Source organism: Macrobrachium nipponense, chromosome 26, assembly GCF_015104395.2.
Source record: "Macrobrachium nipponense isolate FS-2020 chromosome 26, ASM1510439v2, whole genome shotgun sequence".
In the NCBI taxonomy this organism is placed as follows: Eukaryota; Metazoa; Arthropoda; class Malacostraca; order Decapoda; family Palaemonidae; genus Macrobrachium; species Macrobrachium nipponense.
In genome coordinates, this window is record NC_087215.1 from 73,794,606 (window position 1) to 73,814,012 (window position 19,407).

Below are 19,407 nucleotides of genomic sequence, written 5' to 3' on the forward strand. Positions count from 1 at the left end.
CCAAGGTGTCGTATGAATTGCCTTGTTCGTGTCATGCGGAGTCCGTTTTACAACACATAAACGTACGGATTGCGGGAAGGGATAATTCCTTAAGATCAAATAGATCGTTTAAGTTTATCCCTCCTCCAATGATGAAACATAGGAAATATTATACAGCACCGATGGTTCCTTTGCTATCTAGACAAATTAACCCAAATGTAGTAAGGTTAAGACCTGGATTAACCTTAGATCAAGTGAAAATGGAATGCCCATCGATGACTTGCCAAGAGGCTGCTACGTTAGAAGCAACAGCTTCTTCTGTCTTTCAGACTGCTTCTTGGCTGGATCTTTGGTCAACAGCAGTGGCGAAGATTGCATCCTCAGAAGTGGCGAGAAAAGTAGTGGATGAATCAATCATTAGATTACTACAATCAGGTGCCAAAGCAATTGCATACTTGACAAATTTAAGTGACAATGTTTGGGCAAATACCCAGTTAATGAGGAGGGATGCAGCTTTGGCTAGGCTAAACCGCACTGTTCATTTGGATTCCCTGCTAGCAATGAGGAATGGGAATATCTTAAGAGTTGCAATTGCTGTTGCCAGAAGCCATACTAGAAGAGGCTATAGATAGAAGAAGGATAGGCACTAATGATAGATTGGTACAGCAGGCAGTTAGAAAAACATCTAACAGTCAAGCTAACCCTATGGAGGTAAGGCAGCAGCAAATACCTCGAAAGAAGCCAGTGAGGCATAACATCCCTAAAGAGCAACAAGATCCTCTTCCCCCAAAGAAGTTAGCTCATCGGCCCTTTCACAATAGTAACAGGAAGGGGGATTAGGGGAAGAGGGAGAGGCTCAAGGCGATAGGATGGGCGCCTCTCATCACTCAGCCACACCAGTGGGGGTTTGCCTGGCAAATCACTGGAAGGTGTGGCAGGAACTGGGAGATGAGCAGTGGGTGGTGGATGTTCTCAGGGTCGGGTATTTGATTCCGTTCAAAGTATCCCCACCCCTGACATAACAGCCATTACCTCACCTCGCTTATGCTCAAGAACCTCAGAAGGCTTTTATTCTGCAAGAGGAAGTGAAGAAGATGATGGAAAAAGGGGCTGTGTAACAAGTATCCACTCTGTCAAAGGGGTTTTACAGCAGGAATTTCTTTGTACCCAAAGCCAATTGGGACTGGAGGACAGTAATAGACCTGTCAACATTGAATCTGTTTATAAGAAAAACCAGATTCAAAATGGAAACTCCAAAGACAGTTTTACAAGCAGTCAGGATCAAGGACTTGATGCAGACAATCGACTTGAAGGATGCATACTTTCAGATCCCAGTCCATCAGTCTTCCAGGAAATTTCTCCGCTTCAGTCTTGCAGAGAAAGTTTTCGAGTTCAAAGTTCTATGCTTCGGATTGACAACGTCTCCTCAAGTTTTTACAAGAGTGTTCACTCTCATGTCGACATGGGCGCATGCTCAGTGGATCAGGCTAATAAGATATGTAGATGATCGGCTGGTGATAGCAAAGTCCAGAGAGAAATTACTCAGGGACAGGGCGACCCTTCTACAGTTTTGACACAGCTTAGGTGTTGTGATAAATCAGAAGTTGCAGTTGGATCCAAGTCAATGGCTGGTATATCTGGGACTGATTATAGACAATAAAAGCCAAAGTATTCCTGACAGACCAGAGAGTAGAGAAATGCAAACAAGTAGTGAATGCCTTTCTGGAAAAACAAACACAGCCAGCAAAACAGTGGCAGGTAGTACTGGGAGTTCTAACTTCCTTAGAGAAGCTAGTACCACAAGGGAGGCTAAACCTTCGATCTCTACAATGGAGGATGGAGTTTTGGTCACCAATAGTAGATCACCTGTACGAGCAGATTCCCTTGTCGTCAGAAGTGAGGTAAGATCTCTTTGCTGTTCTCAGATGCGTCACTAAAAGGTTGGGGAGCTCATATGGAGGAGCTGATGGTTTCAGCAAAGTGGAGTGGCGAGGACAGAGAACTCCATATGAAGGTGCTGGAGTTAAAAGCAGCATTTCTAGCACTACAGGAATTCAGGGAGAGGGTGAATGGGCAATCAGTGGTATTGATGTCAGACAACACCTCAGTAGTAGCTTACATAAACAAACAAGGAGGTCTAGTGTCTCGACAGTTACATGTGATGACAGTCAACTTCATCGGTGGGCTGTAGAGAACCTAGTAGACATCAGAGCCAGATATATTCCGGGAAAAAGAAACACAGTGGCTGACAAGTTGAGCCGCAGGGATCAGATCCTGGGAATGGAGTGGTCCCTGCACCAACATGCAGTGGACAGGATGCTCATGTTGTGGGAAAGGCCAATCATAGACCTATTTGCAACCAGGTACAACAAGAAGTTGGAAGTGTATTGTTCGGTAGTCCCAGACGCAGAGGCATTACCAGAAGATGCGCTACAACACCCTTGGAACAATGTGGACGTTTACGCATTTCCTCCATTTTGTCCACACAATTTTCGCCACTAAACAAGCGCCATACAGCTGATAAGCGGGGACTGTGTGTATACAGTCTACCCCCTCTTCACAGTATTTTTCACTGAGAAATTTTCACAAGTTACTCTTATTTTCATATCATTTTCGTGACTAAATGCACTAAGACAATAATTAGGTATAAGATAGGAGGCAGTTCTAAGTGTTTTTAGAGGTGTTTTAAGCATTTGTAGATTTTAGCTATGGGACGGGGAGGAGGTGGCACACATCCCCAGAAATTGGGGGCCCACTTTAAATTAGATTCTGTGATTCTACCTCAACTTTGAAAGATGATGTGATTTTAATTTGAATTTGAAAGAATAGTATGTAGCTATGTAAAGTTACTACAGACAGTTCTCGGTTACTGGCAGGGATTCTGTTCCGATGGCTTGATGATTGGCAAAAATCTGCGATTTTCGGCACTGGTAACCCGATTTTAGCTCCGATAACTGGTTGGTGGCTCCATAAAACCGGATCGTCAATAACTGGGGACTGCCTGTATCTGTTAATCAGTTGACTATCAGAAGTAATTTCAAATTTTATGTTATTGCCTGAATACTGAGATCAGGTTGGGTTTTTGTCATCAGATTCATAACTTTTTAAACGGCAAAATTTTAAGCTTCAGTTAGCAAATCCTTCTTTGGTTTGTGCTTATTTTGTCTCTGTGAACTGATCACCATTTATAAAATTCCAATAGGTAGATGAAAATAGCATGTGACAATCTTAATGAAAAAGAAAACAATGTATTTAATATATTAATCGTTAGGAATATAGACAGTAACGTAATTGGACAAGAACTATTAGGAGGTTGGTGATGAGTTGGGTTTTGTGGATGTGAAAGCACGGGAGAGACACGATCGGCAATTATCAGAGATCCTTAGTGTCACATAGTTTTGGAGGTAGGGATGAACTCAATTATAAAGCAAATTGGTTGAATTATCCCAAGGTTGCCACACCAGTGGTTCACTTTTCCCTGCTCTTACTCGTCATCTTTGTATGTTTTGCACCTCTTAATATTTTGCCCTTATTTCATCCTAGTCTTAACCAGTAAGATGGGGGTTTATTTAGTTTTAGGGAAGACCTTGGTAATGTTAAGATTTTTTCTCTTCTCATTTCTGTTTTTGAATTCTAGAATTTTTTTTAATTGGATGATTTTCTTGGTGTACAGATTGTGTTTGATGAGTGTCACCGTGCCAAAAATCTCTGTCCTGTTGGGTCTGGAAAACCAACAAAAACTGGTACAACAGTTTTAGAGTTACAGAACAAGTTACCAAAGGCCAGAGTTGTGTATGCCTCTGCCACTGGAGCATCTGAGCCAAAGAATATGGCATATATGGTCCGTTTAGGAATTTGGGGGAAAGGCACCCCTTTCCCAGAATTCACAGACTTCATCAGTGCAGTCGAAAAAAGGTGAGTACTTTTATATTATGGCTGCCTTTGTATTTTTAGTTTGTCAGATGTTTTTTGCTGTTGGAAAAACTTTGTTGCCTGTTTTTCAACTTCTAAAAGTTGCGGATCTGTTAGTCTGGGTAAGGATTGAGGAATGGAAACAGTGTTATGTTTCAGGTTTCTAAATTTTATCCAAAAATTTGGTGGGTAGGTGAGTACATTGCCATCAGTACCAGCTTTGATGATTTGTAATATTACTGTTGAAGTGGATTGTCAGGAAAAATATAGTATTGGGTTGTTACTTTTTCTGTATTTCCAAATTTCAAGTACAGATAGTTGTCGATTTATGACTGCAGTTGGTTCCGACCAACCAGTCGTAAATCAATTTGGAAGTAAGTCGGCCCATGTTAATTTACTGTAAGAATATTACACTAGGGTAATCAGTACCATCTTTACATATAGGGTAGCCTAGCCTACACTACACAGCATTACTTCATACATATATGGCATAGTAATTATTAATTTCAGCTAATTCTCTAGGTTCATGCACATTGGCCTATGATAATTCAGTACAAAGAGAAATTAGATAACATTTAACAAGTTAACCTCGCGTATACGATGATGATTTCATGGTACATATATCTTATATATATGAATATAGTAACCTAGCCTACAGTATACTGTATACTACGTATACAATATAATTTAGAAATTTAGTAATACAGTTGAACCTCTTAAAACTGGCATTCTATGGTCCGGAAACTCCCGTGGTTCGGCTTGATTTTAAATCAGTAGCCATTAGATTGTTCCGCCGCCACCTGGGACGCACCACTTATTGTTTACAATTTCAAAGCAGCAAAAATCATGCCATTTATCCATTGTATGAAAATAGTTGTTAGTAAATGTGCAAAGTCAAATGCGTTTTTTATATTAACCTAGGAAGAATAAATATATATTTTTAAATATTCCACTTGAGAAGGCTCAACCAAGCCAAACCTTTCAACTTTTAATCAAAACAATGAGACATTTGTCAAGCACAAATGCCTTACTCTGTATGTGCTTGAGAGACCGTTTTGATAATTTCTTATATGAAACTGTGTATTTACCTGTTCGACATGCCACCCATTAGATTATATGATGCTAGAGGGAAGAAGTGCAAGTATAAATCTTTATCCATGCTAAATCTTACTTCATTAGCGAATAGTTTACCGTTCATTTTCCTCAATAGATGGCGCTGGTGTGCTTTGTTTATTGTTTGACGGCGACGGCAACATTCAAATGCAGTTATCGCCGAAATTCATTCATTATTTTGTTCATCTCTTTATCCTCTACAATAAAAATCAACTAAGAAACTAATAGTGATAAGTACGAAGCTACGAAATTTCAGATGTGAAAGTCACTTATAATAAAGTGCAGATTCTGAGGAGTTTAGTACTGTATTTAGACTTTAGATTGGGTAAGCTAACTCGAGAATGTAGGCTAAATGTGTTAAAGTACACTATTTTAAAGAAATTGATACAGTATAATGTTATAAAAGGATGAAGTTAAAACATATGAGTAATAAAATGATAAAAAACAGTGTCAGAATGTAGCTAGTAGTAGGCTAAGTCGGAAACTAGGCTATTTGTATGTGGAATTACCGAAAGGCTTCATTTTGTAGGGATGTATTCTGTATTCCGATGTCAGGCTGCTGGCGGCCATGTATATTTATGAATAAAAAATACAATGAATTTGCAACTTTTCTGTGAATCTTTTAAAAAGTTGTATATTATTGTATCCAATATTGTATGTATTCTCATATTGTATCATAAAATACCAACAAAGCGGTCAATGTTTTGGTTGGAAATCAGCTGATGGCGAATACGAGTTTAGTTTGTCATGTTTACGTTTTATTTGTCCGTATTTAACTCAATTCTGAGCGAATTGCCTTGCTTCTAGTTAGTATAAAATATCTAGATACTTTACTTATATGAGACAAGGTAATTTGCCATTATGCGTTGTGTTTTTAAGTCAAAATATGAATTTAATACGTCTCATGAACTAAATTATTTTTTTCGTTAGTAGATTGCGTTATGGCCATGTTTATTGTGTAAAAATATTATGTGATTCCGTTCAGTATTTTCACTTGATTTTTTCATAGTACGAGCTTTACTGTTAGTTACGTTACTTATCTTTTATCGGCGTGAAAACAACAGTAATATGTATTTCAAGACCTGAAGTTTTGATTAAGATTATTCTCTCTGTTTTATCTACGGTAGTGTTTGATGGCATAAGTTTACTGGAGTTATATCCATGTTGCCAATGCATGATGATAGTCATTAGCAGCACAAAAAGTGAGCTGCGTGTGTGGAGAGGCAGGAACTGGGGAAAAACTGTCGTATGTTCAGCTGGACACCATTCTTTCTTGCTCACATCGCTTCCCAGTCGTTTTAGTTGTGGGTGGTCATAAAGTCGATCAGTCGTAACTCGCATAGGTCATAAGTCGACAACTAGCTGTAGAGATGTAGGATTTTTTTTTGCTTTCCTAAGGGAAAGACTTATGCGTTGTTGAATAACTACAGGTTAGTTTGAAGCAGATCCCTTTGACCATAAAGTCTGAGAACTTATACAGATATGTTATAATGGGCACTATGGCATAGGCATGCACCTTTTGTTAATTTATATAGCCAGACTAAAAGTTATGTTAGATGACTCCAATTTTAAATATGAAGGTTTGGTGTTTTGCTATTTAATCATCAACTTTACATCAGAGGGAAAGTGATATGATGTACTAAATAATAATGCTTACAGGGGTGTTGGTGCTATGGAGATTGTGGCTATGGATATGAAGCTTCGAGGAATGTACATAGCGCGACAGTTGAGTTTCCATGGCGTAGGCTTCAGAATAGAAGAAGTTCCTCTGGATGAAGACGTTAAACACATGTATGATGAGTCAGTGAAATTGGTAAGTGTTTTCCAAGTTCAGTTCCCTGCTCTATTAGCTTGGAGTCAGAGGAATTTATTTCTGGTGATTAGAAATTAATTTCTTGATATAATGTGATTAGAATCCCACAATAAGCTGTAGGAAAGTATCTAATGTTTCGGGCCAGCCCCAGGAGAACTGCTATTCAGCTCAGTGGTCTTGTTAAAGTTAGACATATTACTTAAATTTAACTTTTTCCATTAATACTTTATTTTGTAAGGAGATAGCTTGTGGTGTAAACTGAAATGATTGGTGTGTGACTTAGTGTTCTTTGCTTCCAGAGGGGGATGATAATGCTTACATGACTGATGGTCTGGTTGAAATATTAGAAATTAGTGATTGTCATGATCATGTGTTAAAATGCTTTGGATGAATTTTGAAGATGTGAACAGGCTGATAGAATTCAGAAGTTGTGGTAAAATACTTTTTCCTCTTATTTTACCATATCTTTATGAGGTTGACATGTTAAATACATAATACATTTTTTTTTTTCTTTTTTTTATCAGTGGGTGACAGCAAGACAGAGGTTTCAGGAGGCATCAGAACTTATCAATGCTGAGAAAGGCATGAAGAAATCAATGTGGGGACAGTTTTGGTCTTCACATCAGCGGTTTTTCAAATATTTATGTATAGCATCAAAGGTAAGATGAATTACTTTTATTTTTTTTTTTTATTTTAATTAATGGATGAGAAAATACCAAAGGGGCAAAACCTGAATTAAATTTCTTCTGTTGTAGGGACTTGTTCTGATTACAGTTCATAACTGGTTGCCCTAATGTGTAACTTAAAATTTGTTAAGGTTGATGTTGCTGTCCAAGTAAAATCTTGGTCCTAAGATAGTCTATCTATTTTAAAAACTTTTCAAGCATCAGTGTGTAAATCTAGCCTAACCAGTTATAGTTTTTCTTTTCTGACTTTCCTTTGATATTCATTGATTGAGCTTTGAGAGTAATGTTACTATTTCGATTACCATTTAGGTTGATCATGCTGTACGTTTGGCACGTGAGGCTGTAAAAACAAACAGATGTGTTGTGATAGGTCTTCAGTCGACAGGTGAAGCTCGTACACTGGAACAGCTAGAGAAAGATGATGGTGAATTGTCAGACTTCGTCTCCACAGCAAAAGGTAGTACATGAAAAGTGTAATTCTCTCTGAATATATGCATTTTCCTTCTGAGGTTGCCCTGTTGTTAGTTCCTCTTTGGACAAGTGGTTTACGTGCTCGCCTACTGATTCGGGAGTCCCGAGTTCAATTCCCGGCACTGCCAATGGGGAATCAGAGGAATTTGTTTCTGGTGATTAGAAATTAATTAATATCTTGATAAAATGTGGTTCGGATCCCACAATAAGCTGTAGGTCCCATTGCTAGGTAACCGATTGGTTCCTAGCAGCGTGAAAATGTCTAATCCTTTGGGCCAGCCCTAGGAGAGCTTTTAATCAGCTCAGTGGTCTGGTTAAACTAAGGTAAACTTAACTCATCTTGCCCTGTTGTTGAAGTCTAAATGACATTGCTTACCATGTAAGAGGGGAGTCCCCAACCTCCTCTCACTAATTGCTAATTAACCGCCTTGTTACTAAACATCAATACCAGACCAGATTGCTAAAGGTATTCCATATAACAGATTCCAGTTTGTTTATCTTTAAAAATTAGAAATATTAGAAATATTGTGATTTGTTTTCTTATTAATACTAGAAGATAAACTCTTGGTCACTGAGTTGTGCTTCAAAGGATCTATAAGGTTTGGAAGATAGAATTTTGAATCAAAGGATCTGTAAATTTTGGAAGATAGAATTTTAAATTTGCATCAGTTGGGATTACTGAAATGATACTTATAAATTTTTGTAAACTATTATTGTATAATGGTTTGCCATGAGTTTTACAACTTATTGTAATGACTTTTGTTTTATATTTGGATAGGTGTGTTTGAGTCCCTAGTTGAGAAACACTTCCCAGCCCCAGATCGAAATAGGATTAACAAAATTTTAGGAATATCTGAGACCAGTAAAGAATTCAAAGATATCATCGATGAAGTCACGGGAAAGACGTCTAAACGAAAGCCAGGTAAGATATGTGTTGTTGGTTTAAAATCACTTTAATTTCTTGTAAATTTTATACAACTCATGAAGCCACTACTTGAGAAGTAGTGCTGACAGGCTTTGCTGAAACATGATGTGCAAGAAAGCCATGGTAAATGATTGATAAAAGATCCAAATAGGGTAATCTTGATCTTAATCCACTCAAGCAGATAATCAATAGTTTTGTTATAGATTTTGTAAATAATGCAGTAAAGACAGCTGTTGGTGGAAAGTAAAGTGTCCTAGTTCTAATAGTGTAGTTTGTCTCAACTTTCTATGACTCATTTTGAAATCAGGTGGAAATGGAATAAGTCAAATGTAAATATTGTTTCAGTTCGACAAGCCGCTCAGAGAGCTGCAAAGAGAAGATACAAGGAAATGTATTCAGATAATGAGGACAATTCGGATTTTGAAGTGTCAGGTAAGTTTTTATTTCATATTTTTAAAAAACTACAGATGAGTGGTTGGATATTTCAGTATATATGAGGAATACGAGGCATTTATTTTGCAGAGGTTAAGATGGGACAAAGTATTCAGCTGAGTTTATTAGAAATTGGAGAAAATATTACTTAATTCACAAAGCAGTTTTGCAGTTTATAGTAACTTTAAACTTACCACACTAAGTGTCCAGTAGGTATTACTAGTACAGATAGAACCTTGGCATCATCTGCTACTTCATCACTCTTTCCTTTACTTTTTTTTTTTTTTTTATATATATATATAATTCTCCACCAAGCAGCCCAGGCATTAGGTAATTTTTTCTTGGATTATTTGATATTGTTATGGAATGTATTTTGCTTTGCTGATAAAAAAAAAAAAATGGTAGTGCCTTTTTTGACAGCTTGGCATTGTAGCTATTGTTTCTGGTGTGTCATTATTGATGAGAAATTGTATAGTATCCTAGAAGATGGAAGGAAAGTTAGAATGCTTAGTTTCTGGCCTTTTAGCTGAGAATGGTGTTGAAGCATGATGTCTTGAGGAAATGCAAATGACTTTTTCATGTAGCAGCATATGAAACTTCTTTGGTAAAATGTCTAACAGTACAGTATTGTATGAGTGTTGGGCATTAAGGAGACATGATAGTGAGCCCATTGTAGATATTAAATGTTATTTGGCTTGCATGATCAAACATTTTGTAATTGTTTTTGTCGTATCCTGCATTTTCCAATTAATTTGTTATAGGTAGAAGGACTAGTTTAGTGTTGCAGGTAATTTTCATGGGGTACTCTAGATCTGTAGGTGATCATGTTTAAAGTTATGGTATTAGACATCATATTGATGTGGCATGATATGTGGATTTCTTCCAAAAGTGGTTCTATTAGTTTAATGAAGCTTTTGTTATAGTTTGGTGTGGCTGTTATATGTTAGTCAGGTTAAAATTTAGGAGGAATTTTTGCATGTTAGAAATTTACAAGGTTTTCTAAAAGCAAAATTTTGCATTCATAATTTTTTTTCTCCAGCATTGAAATATATTTTAATAAGCTGTACTTATTTATTTGTTAAGGATTAGCTTTGTTAAATGAAAATGTGTTAGATATCCTTTGCTTTCTTACTGCATTTCACTCTCACTTGCCTCTGTGATTAATTTTTTAGAAGATTGAGCTGATTTAGAGTTCAGTAGTCAGGATCGTTTGGTTTATTGTTGAGCCTCTAATACAGAATAGTTATTGAACAAGTATGTTTGAGTTATTGAGCAAGTATGTTTACGATTCCAAGGAGTGTGTTATTTAGTAAGATGGGTTTTTTTCTTCATTTTCTTCTTCTTCTAATGACATGATACAACAGTAAAGATTTCTATACAGTACTGTATTGGATGGTATATGTGGTATTGTTATAGATAAAAAAAAAAAGTGCTTTGTATGAAGTATAACACATTTTCAAGCTCAAGAAAGTTTGTAGTTTTCTGTGTCAAATTGATTTGGATAGGATAATTTGGTTTTCCCTCATGAATAGATTTTGAGGGACAACAACTTCATAACAGGATGAGTAGAGGAGTTGAGCAAGGAAGAAAATTAAAATGTTTTCATGGTTTAATATTTTCTTGATTTATGGTACTTCCTTATATCCCGTGTGTGCATCATACTCATGTCTAAATTTTCAGTTTCTCAAAATTTACACATTTTAATATTCATACTTTTGTATGGTATACATACTGAAAACCATGTTTAGTAGTAAGTAGCATTTGATGATGTAGAATTTTCATATCTACTATTCATTTCGCACTCTAAAACTGCGGTTTAAATTTTGCTGTTCAAGGTGAAAGTGGTCAGGAAGATGATGATGAAGATGCATATTCATCAGAAGCTTCTTCAGATTTCTCAGGAATTAGTGATTTTGATGATGAAGGTAAGAAGAAGTCTCAGTCTTCTCTCTCCATATCTCACCTTTCCTTCCTTCTCTAACTTCCTACCTTTGCCTTCCTCAATACTTATGCCTTTTTAATGTAAATTGTTGTCTAAATATTCTGCTGTGCTTAAACAGTTGAGATTTGTTCCCTGGCAAGATTTAGATCGCAATGTGTAATTCTTGAAGACGTGAGTACAGCGTTCAACTTTCCCGTACGTTCTCAGATACTTGGGGCCGTCCAAAAAAACGTGGCAAAGCCAAAAACCACAAGCAGAAGAACGGAAAGCGTCGTCAAGAGAATGGCGAAAAACCCCCTCCCCCACCCAAGGATCATGTTGAGAAAGCAAATAAGTATAAAACTGAGCTCTTGAAATCAATCGACAACTTGGGACGTAAGCTGCCACCTAACACCTTAGATCAGTTGATAGATGAGCTTGGGGGTCCTGAAAATGTTGCTGAAATGACAGGAAGAAAAGGAAGAGTGGTACAAGGTGATGACGGTCAAGTTCAGTATGAATCGCGTTCAGAAGTAGACGTTTCCCTAGAAATTTTAAATATTAAAGGTAGGTGGTCAGTGTGGCTGGAATTTTTTTTAATATTTGTAGTTTCACATACATTGGAATATGTATTGGCAGATTTTGCTGTTCAGCAACTCTAAGATTCCTGCTTCTCGTATTTCCAGAAAAGGAAAGATTTATGAATTCAGAAAAAGACATAGCCATTATATCTGAAGCTGCCAGTTCAGGTATTTCACTGCAAAGTGATCGCAGAGTTAAAAACCAGAGGAGAAGAGTACATATCACCCTTGAGTTACCATGGTCTGCAGATAGGGCTATCCAGCAGTTTGGTTAGTATAAATGTTCCTTTTTTTTTTCAATGCAATATTTACTTTATTGTTAATGAGGAATTAGAATTCTGTGGTTTGTCATCACTTTTGTGATGTGGCACTTTTAATGGGAATGTAATTCCAGATTTTGCTGCTTAGTTGTTGTAGGACTTGGTTACTTTTCTCGAAAGCATGTTTCTGTTAAATATGCAAGAGGAAGAAATGCCTTGAAAGCATTTTTCTATTGAATATGCAAGAGGAACAATTTTATGCTTTGGTTTTCAGTTTTCATAAAGGCAGGTTCTTCATAGTAACTCATTTTTTTACCCTTTTGTTTATAATAATTTACTAATATGCAGTTATTGATAATATGAAAGTAGAATAATGACAGAAATGTTGTTGCTTTCAGGTCGAACTCACAGAAGTAATCAGGTTAATGCACCTGAGTATGTATTCCTAATTTCGGAATTGGCTGGAGAGAGGCGGTTTGCTTCTATCGTTGCAAAAAGATTAGAAAGCTTGGTGAGTGGATTATACACCATTTTGTCTGTTATTCATTTTTATTAAGTATTGCCCATTTTTGCTTTATTTGAAGTGTCTTCCAGTATTTTAAGGGGTAATTGGGTGATTATTTTTGAAGTGCAGTAAGGAAGCTACTTGTTTTAATCATTACAGCCCCTCCTGTTTGTCCTCAGCCTTGTGATATGCTGCGAAAAGTTTCTTGTTAAGTTGTTGGAAGACCAAGAGATTGAGGGTGGCTATTGAATTGGATATACTAGTATTTAACAGGATTTGAATATCAATTAGTACTTTGAATTGACAAGACAAATTGTCTAGTTATTTTGTAAGAAATGAGGCAGTTGTCTTTAAAAAGAATGGAGAAAGATTCAAGATGCTGGCATTGTAATTTTTGTAAGCAAATTTATATACATTTACCCTTTTAAATTTTTTTTCCTCCTCTCAGGGTGCACTGACCCATGGTGACAGAAGAGCAACAGAATCTCGTGATCTTTCTTCGTTTAACATAGATAACAAATATGGTCGCATGGCCCTGGAATCAACCATGAAGACCATGATGGGCTATGAACATCCTATAGTACCTCCACCGGAAGATTACAAAGGAGATTTCTTCTCAGACATCCAGAATGCCTTAGTTGGTGTTGGAATCATTACCAAAGAAGATAACATTTATCAGTTAGATAAGGACTACAATAATATGAGTAAATTCCTCAATAGGTAGGTGCTCTTGTTTTTCTTAATACGTATGTTATGTTGCTTTTCCTCACTCAGTTATCACAGGCCACCTGTTCAGTTACCACCATATGATTGATGAGTTGGTAGGAAAAAATAATTTTGTGTAACCTTACATTTTCTTGTGAATGGTACTGTATGTAATGTCCTTGGTTTCATCTGTAAATCATACATAGTTTCTATTAGTTCTCATCTTTAGCTTAACCTATTGAAGAAGCCAGGAAGAAATCACCTGTACCTGACAATAATTGAACTAAATTGTTTGATATTTTAGCAAAAATCTTTTTCTTTTCAGAATATTAGGTATGCCTGTTGAACTCCAAAATAGATTGTTCCAGTATTTTACTGATACATTAGCAGCTATAATAAGCCAAGCAAAGAGAACTGGGAAATATGATATGGGAATTTTAGGTAAGTTTTCTTAATTTCTGTGAATATTGTAAGAAAGAAACTAAATTTTAATTTTGATGATGGCTATAAATCAGTGCTTATTCCCCCGCCCCAAAACACACACACACACACACATATAACCAATGCCCTTTGCAGGCACACCAGAAGATACAAAGCTTTTTCCCATCTGCTTTATGACTCCCTCGATGTAATACTTTTTTCTTTTACTTACAACCATGTTTCTTTTGGACTCTTCTCACTTAGCTCCCCAGCTTCTAACTTTGCTTCGCTCATATTCTTGCCTATCTTTTTAAAATTGAGTCCTTCAGGTGAGTCGGGCATTCTGAAATAGTGTCCATGATCAGTCAGTTCATAATGCTTATAGTGACATACCTAAGAAGAAAAGTGGTTGTTTTCCAGATTTAGGCATTGGTGGAGAAGGCTGCAAGAAGACAAAAACTAAAACGTGGGTCGGAAAGCACGCAACTGGAACAGCCAAGACAGAAATTCACACAGTCCTCGTTGAGAGAGGTCTCTCTTGGGCAGAGATTCAAGAGAAGTGGGCTGAACTTACTGGAGATTTAGAAGGATTTTATATATCACATCAGGTAATGCATACATTGACTGCTTGAAACTTCACTATATATTCCATATATTATAGAACTTACCAAATGCTAATTTCGGTGTTTGAGTGACCCAGAATAAGATGATGACCAGATTTCTTTTCCAGGTACGAAATAATAAGAAAACTGCAGTCCTTGCTGTCTTGGAACCTTCAGCAGCTAATAAGAAAAAAGAGAAAAATGCTAGAATGTTCATTCTCTACCGGCCAAGTACAGGAATGCAGATGAAGCAGGAATCGTATTCAGATTTAAAGAAAAAGTACAAGAAAGTAACACCTGATGAAGCTCAAGAGCATTGGGAAGAGCAGTATAAAGCTTCTAGTCACACTTGTTCTCATGCTTATTGGTATGTTGAGGACCTGGTTCAGTCTGAATGCGATATTACTGAGGTAGAGGTAGCCTTAATGTTTAAAAATGTAATAAGATATTTCACGTATTATGCTCTTTAAAGTTTTGGCCATTGGTAAACTCTTAAGTCATTATTTTTAACAGTTTTAAGTAATTATTCTTATTGCCTTAGGTTTATGTGGACTTATCTAAGGAAGGGCCTAGTGTTTATTTTGTTTACAGTCACCTAGAATCTTGAGTAAATAGTATATGGTGTATAGTGATCTTGTATTTTGCTTATAGGAAAACCTACCACTATTTCATTGAATGTTCAATTAGGACATTGCTTTTTCAGTATTGCAATATCAAATGGAATCTATTTCCATTTCATTTCATCCATTCTCTGAATCCTCTTTAAGCAATGATAGTGTAACAACTAGCATTAACGAGTAGAAAAGGTATTGTTAACTTAACTGGACTGGAACATATGCTGTATTTGAGGTTTATGCACTAAGCTACTATTTTGACTGAATTTTGTATAATTCCTCTTCAGGCAAGGTAATTGTCGACGAGTGAACAGTGGACTTGAATGTGAAATCGGGTTGCGTCGCCGTACTTACCACGTGTTGTGTGGCTTGGTGCTGAATGTATGGGCAAAAGTCGAGGATGTTCTTGCTTCTTCACCTCATTCTTCTACAAAGATGCAAGTTGTTCGACTCAAAACCAGTGATGGCATAAAACTTGTAGGTAAGTTGTTGAAAGGACAGATCTGCTCCCTTGTTCTCGGTAGGAAGTTCTACGGATTCAATATTTTAATAGTTTTTAACGTTCGTTTTGCTAGAAATCAGTGTACTCTGTGAAAAGGGATTTTTGACATACTGGAGATTTAGGAACATCATCTTGTATTATACTGAAAATAATTTTTATTTGCTTACAAAGTAGCTGTATGTACTTTCTTTGGGGAAACCTGTAGGTAGGCTGTAAATAATTGTATTCAGTGGAACAAAATTGGTTTTTTATTAATGGTGGTGTTAATTCGCTTCAGGAACCCTCATTCCAAATAACCTTATTGGAAGATTGTCTGCCGTCTTGGAAGAAGAGAGCACAGAATCGTATGAGGAAACCTTCACGGATGATGATAGTAAAGATAGTACTGGCACTGACGTTAAAGAATAGAGAGAAGTGTGAGCGAGTCAAGCCACTCATTAGTATGTGGCAATACAGGACTTCTTATCAGGAAATGTAACTTTTTATTATATCCATTTTCTAAATGATTTTGAAGTTATGTTGTGAAGCATGAAAGTGAAACTGATTAGTACGAAAAAGTCTGTAGTTACTGCTAAAGAGAGAAAAGAAGTGGATCACTGAAACTATAAAATCAGAAAGTACTTCTGACTGCATAAGAACAGGAAGTGAAGCAAGGATCATCATTGATTTGTGAACAAGATTTTGTGTTTGCCATTGGATCTTTATAGTAGCTGTAAATGTTTGCGTAGGAAGGTTTGTAATTAAAAGGATTTTAATTTTTTATTGGTTCCCCAGTGCTGCTTAACATACAGCATTATGTTCGTGCTGAACAGAACAGCATGGAAAAATACTTTTCCAAGGAAGAGGTGTTCAAGTTATTCTGTCTTATTCTCAGAGTATTTAGGGTATCGTGTTTACTTCATTGGTAATGCAGATGCAAGGGTCTCCTGGAACTCTTATTTTATTCGTCCCAGCTACACTTCATATTGGAAGTTGATGAAATGCAGATCAAGTTTTTTTTTTTTTTATGTTTTGTTGGCCTTTTATGAAAGTTAGACTTTGGTTTTATCAATATTTATTTATACTTGTGTTAGAAAGCAAGCTGAAAACTTAATTTGAATAAGGTTCACAAAATCATATGAGGTGTACTGTACAGTTTAGTTTGATTAAGATAATGGTTTTGTCTCATTTTACTGAAAGTGGAAGTGTCTCACTAGAGATTGCTTTTTTTTTTTTTATATAATACATATATATATATATTTTGAGACATGGTGTGAGTCTGTATGCTTCTTAGTGTACCTGTTGTGATGTGCGATTTATAGAAGAGACTAGTTTTTATTAGATTATGGCACGGAATATTTTTTCATTTCTCTGGTGACTTGAGTGCACAAATATCTACATTCTCTTTTCCCCCTTTTTTCCTTTTCAAGATTTTGTGGAATCTTGGTTTATGGTTCTATTTTACCTTGTAGATTGATTTAGCCCTGCAGTTCAGTGTTGCACCATGGAAGAGTAGTGTATCCTGAGGAACTAATCACTAGTGTTTAAGAGACGAAGTAAAGAAACCTCTTATGAATAATGTTTTCATGCTGCATGTTGTTCATTTATATATCATTTCATATTTACGGGAGCTAGTTTCTCAAAAGTAAATGATGTTGTATGTATCATTTGTTCAGTGTATGATATTGAAACCTGTTCAATTGATAGTTATGTTGTGGAAGGATGTGTATGTAACATGTCAATTTTAATGTTTGCAAGGTGACCTCAGCAGTAAGAGCCTCATAGCATTTGTAAGGGTAAATCAATAGCTTTTTAGTGGTTATTTCTTATTCAAGGTAATATTTCACCGTAGGCGAACACAGTCGACTTTTAATGGATAAATCGTCTTTGTCGGGTAGACCCATAGTAGTACTGTGCATACGTAGTTGAGATCGAGATGCAGGATGCGTTGAGCAGGTACTCTTCTTCTTCATAAATTTACAGGGCATTTTCCAAAGTATTGTACAACGTGATCTCGTTTGACCTGATGGTTTTATTGTGGCCACAATTCTCTAGTGTTGGGTGGACCTGAGAATATGCAGATTGATGTCTCATGAGTTAATTCCAGTCTTTTGAGGATTTTGTTTCAAGTTTAGTATATATGTATCAAAGTGAAATTGTTTTATAGTTCATTGATTATCTCAGTTGCATGTAAAGACTTCAGAATTTGGCACATATTGATTAGTGTCTGAAAGGCACAGTGTAGATAGTACAAGTGGTTTCATGGAGCAGTTGCCAATAGGAGGCCCTCTCTACCAACATAATCAGATATTTAGTTTTATAAGGTGTATATTTTGAACACTTCACTCATTTCTGTATCATACACACTTTCTGACAGCTCAAGACACAAAACGTGCCACATATTGGATTTGAGATCGGTATCGATATGAAATAAATTCTTCTCTGAGCAATTTATATGCTTATTAAAAACATAAACAATGTAGCTTCAGGGTTGTGTCTTGTTGCTTGTGCAAGAATAATGGTGTATTAACTCGGGTACTGTACATGTCATGTCAATTGATCCTCCTGTTGACAAAGGCAGAGTAATTTGATGTTCTTCCATGTCAGTTCCCTTTGTAGTCGAGCTTTTTACTTGCATTGTCTAGGAGCTAGTTTTTTTCTCTCTCTCTCTCTCTCTCTCTCTCTCTCTCTCAAAAAAGCATTTTACAGGTAATCTCAGTCTATCCTGATATATATATTTTGTTCCTAAGCACAGTATAAGATGAATTGGTTTATATTTAAAATGCAAGTAAAGTTTTCCACTATGATATTGTAGTTAGGTCAATCATGCCTCATACCATATATATATCACATTTCCCTCACAGTTGGGTCTTCATCATATTTTGTATGCTTCTGCTTACATGTAACCCTCCAAGGATTTTTTTTTTTATTATTTAGTGAGATAGATTTACAATAGATCATGGATTACAATAAAATCAGGGTTTGTAGTTTAGTATCAGAATTAGCAGTTCACACCATAGGTAAAGGGTTTAGGATGCTAGAAGCAGATTTTAAGGTTTCTATCAACCCATTTGAGATAGCCTAGACTTTTGCCACCTTGTTACATATTAACTCTCTCCAAGTTGGTTTTTTGGCAGGGTGGTTTTAGAAACTTATTTTTTCCATGATCAGTTTTTAATTTTTCACATAGCCTGTTCGTTGCTGGAACACACAGGCACAAAACATTGACATTTGGCTGTCTTTTTCATTGTACTTTTTCTTTTGAGATCTCATTGATATAGGAAGCAGCTCCACATTTTAACTCCCTTTTTTTCCTTTCAATTTTTGCAAATCATCATGCTGTACATTGTATACGAAATGCCCTCATTGAATATTTAAAGCTTGCGTCATTTGGCTGATGGAGAAAATCTTTCCTAATTTAAGGATTTTAAGGGTTTATTTATATTAATTAAAGACTTACTTCAGTATAGGAATTGTACTTTCTTCCCTCTCTTCCTTCTCTTCATTACATTCCCCATTAGCCAAATGTTACAGTAAATAGTTCAGTCTTAGTACTGTACTTAAAATTGTAATGAACCAAATGTTAAGTGATTATGTACCAGTCAATTATACTTGGATATTTGTTTGTTGGCTATTTTATTAAATACACACGTTTTTATCTTTTGTTCAGAATGGTGCCATATGCACACACTAACAAGTAAAAAAAAAAAATTCAAATTGTTAGTACACCTGAGTTCTGTTGGGTTATCCAACCAATTAAAATGCTTCTCAAGAAGGTGATGTTTATTAGCAAGAGATATACTAACATGTTAAAAGAAATGATAAGACAAAATGGCTATAATCCTGTTATAACTGTATTCACACCAAGTATTCAATTAACCTGGTAGAATAGTTGAATACGGAATTTGTCGCAGGACATCCACCAGAGCTGTAAATCTTTGAGAGCCCCCAAAAAATGAGAGACCCCTACATTAGTATAAAAATCAA

General features: G+C 36.2%; 1 protein-coding gene across 1 annotated transcript in view; it reads left to right on the plus strand.

Annotated features, from left to right (window-relative positions):
- Positions 1-19,046, plus strand: part of LOC135200428 (protein strawberry notch homolog 1-like) — a 32,281-nt gene extending 13,235 nt beyond the window's left edge. Inside the window, exons 5-20 of the mRNA XM_064229064.1 lie at positions 3,653-3,894; positions 6,664-6,817; positions 7,342-7,476; positions 7,813-7,960; positions 8,753-8,896; positions 9,245-9,331; positions 11,167-11,256; positions 11,481-11,819; positions 11,939-12,103; positions 12,492-12,604; positions 13,047-13,318; positions 13,629-13,744; positions 14,144-14,331; positions 14,454-14,692; positions 15,227-15,420; positions 15,719-19,046. Coding sequence (XP_064085134.1) covers positions 3,653-3,894; positions 6,664-6,817; positions 7,342-7,476; positions 7,813-7,960; positions 8,753-8,896; positions 9,245-9,331; positions 11,167-11,256; positions 11,481-11,819; positions 11,939-12,103; positions 12,492-12,604; positions 13,047-13,318; positions 13,629-13,744; positions 14,144-14,331; positions 14,454-14,692; positions 15,227-15,420; positions 15,719-15,849 — 2,757 coding nt within the window. The 3' untranslated portion in view covers positions 15,850-19,046. The remainder of the gene's footprint in view (positions 1-3,652; positions 3,895-6,663; positions 6,818-7,341; positions 7,477-7,812; positions 7,961-8,752; positions 8,897-9,244; positions 9,332-11,166; positions 11,257-11,480; positions 11,820-11,938; positions 12,104-12,491; positions 12,605-13,046; positions 13,319-13,628; positions 13,745-14,143; positions 14,332-14,453; positions 14,693-15,226; positions 15,421-15,718) is intronic.
- Positions 19,047-19,407: the final 361 nt, after the last annotated feature.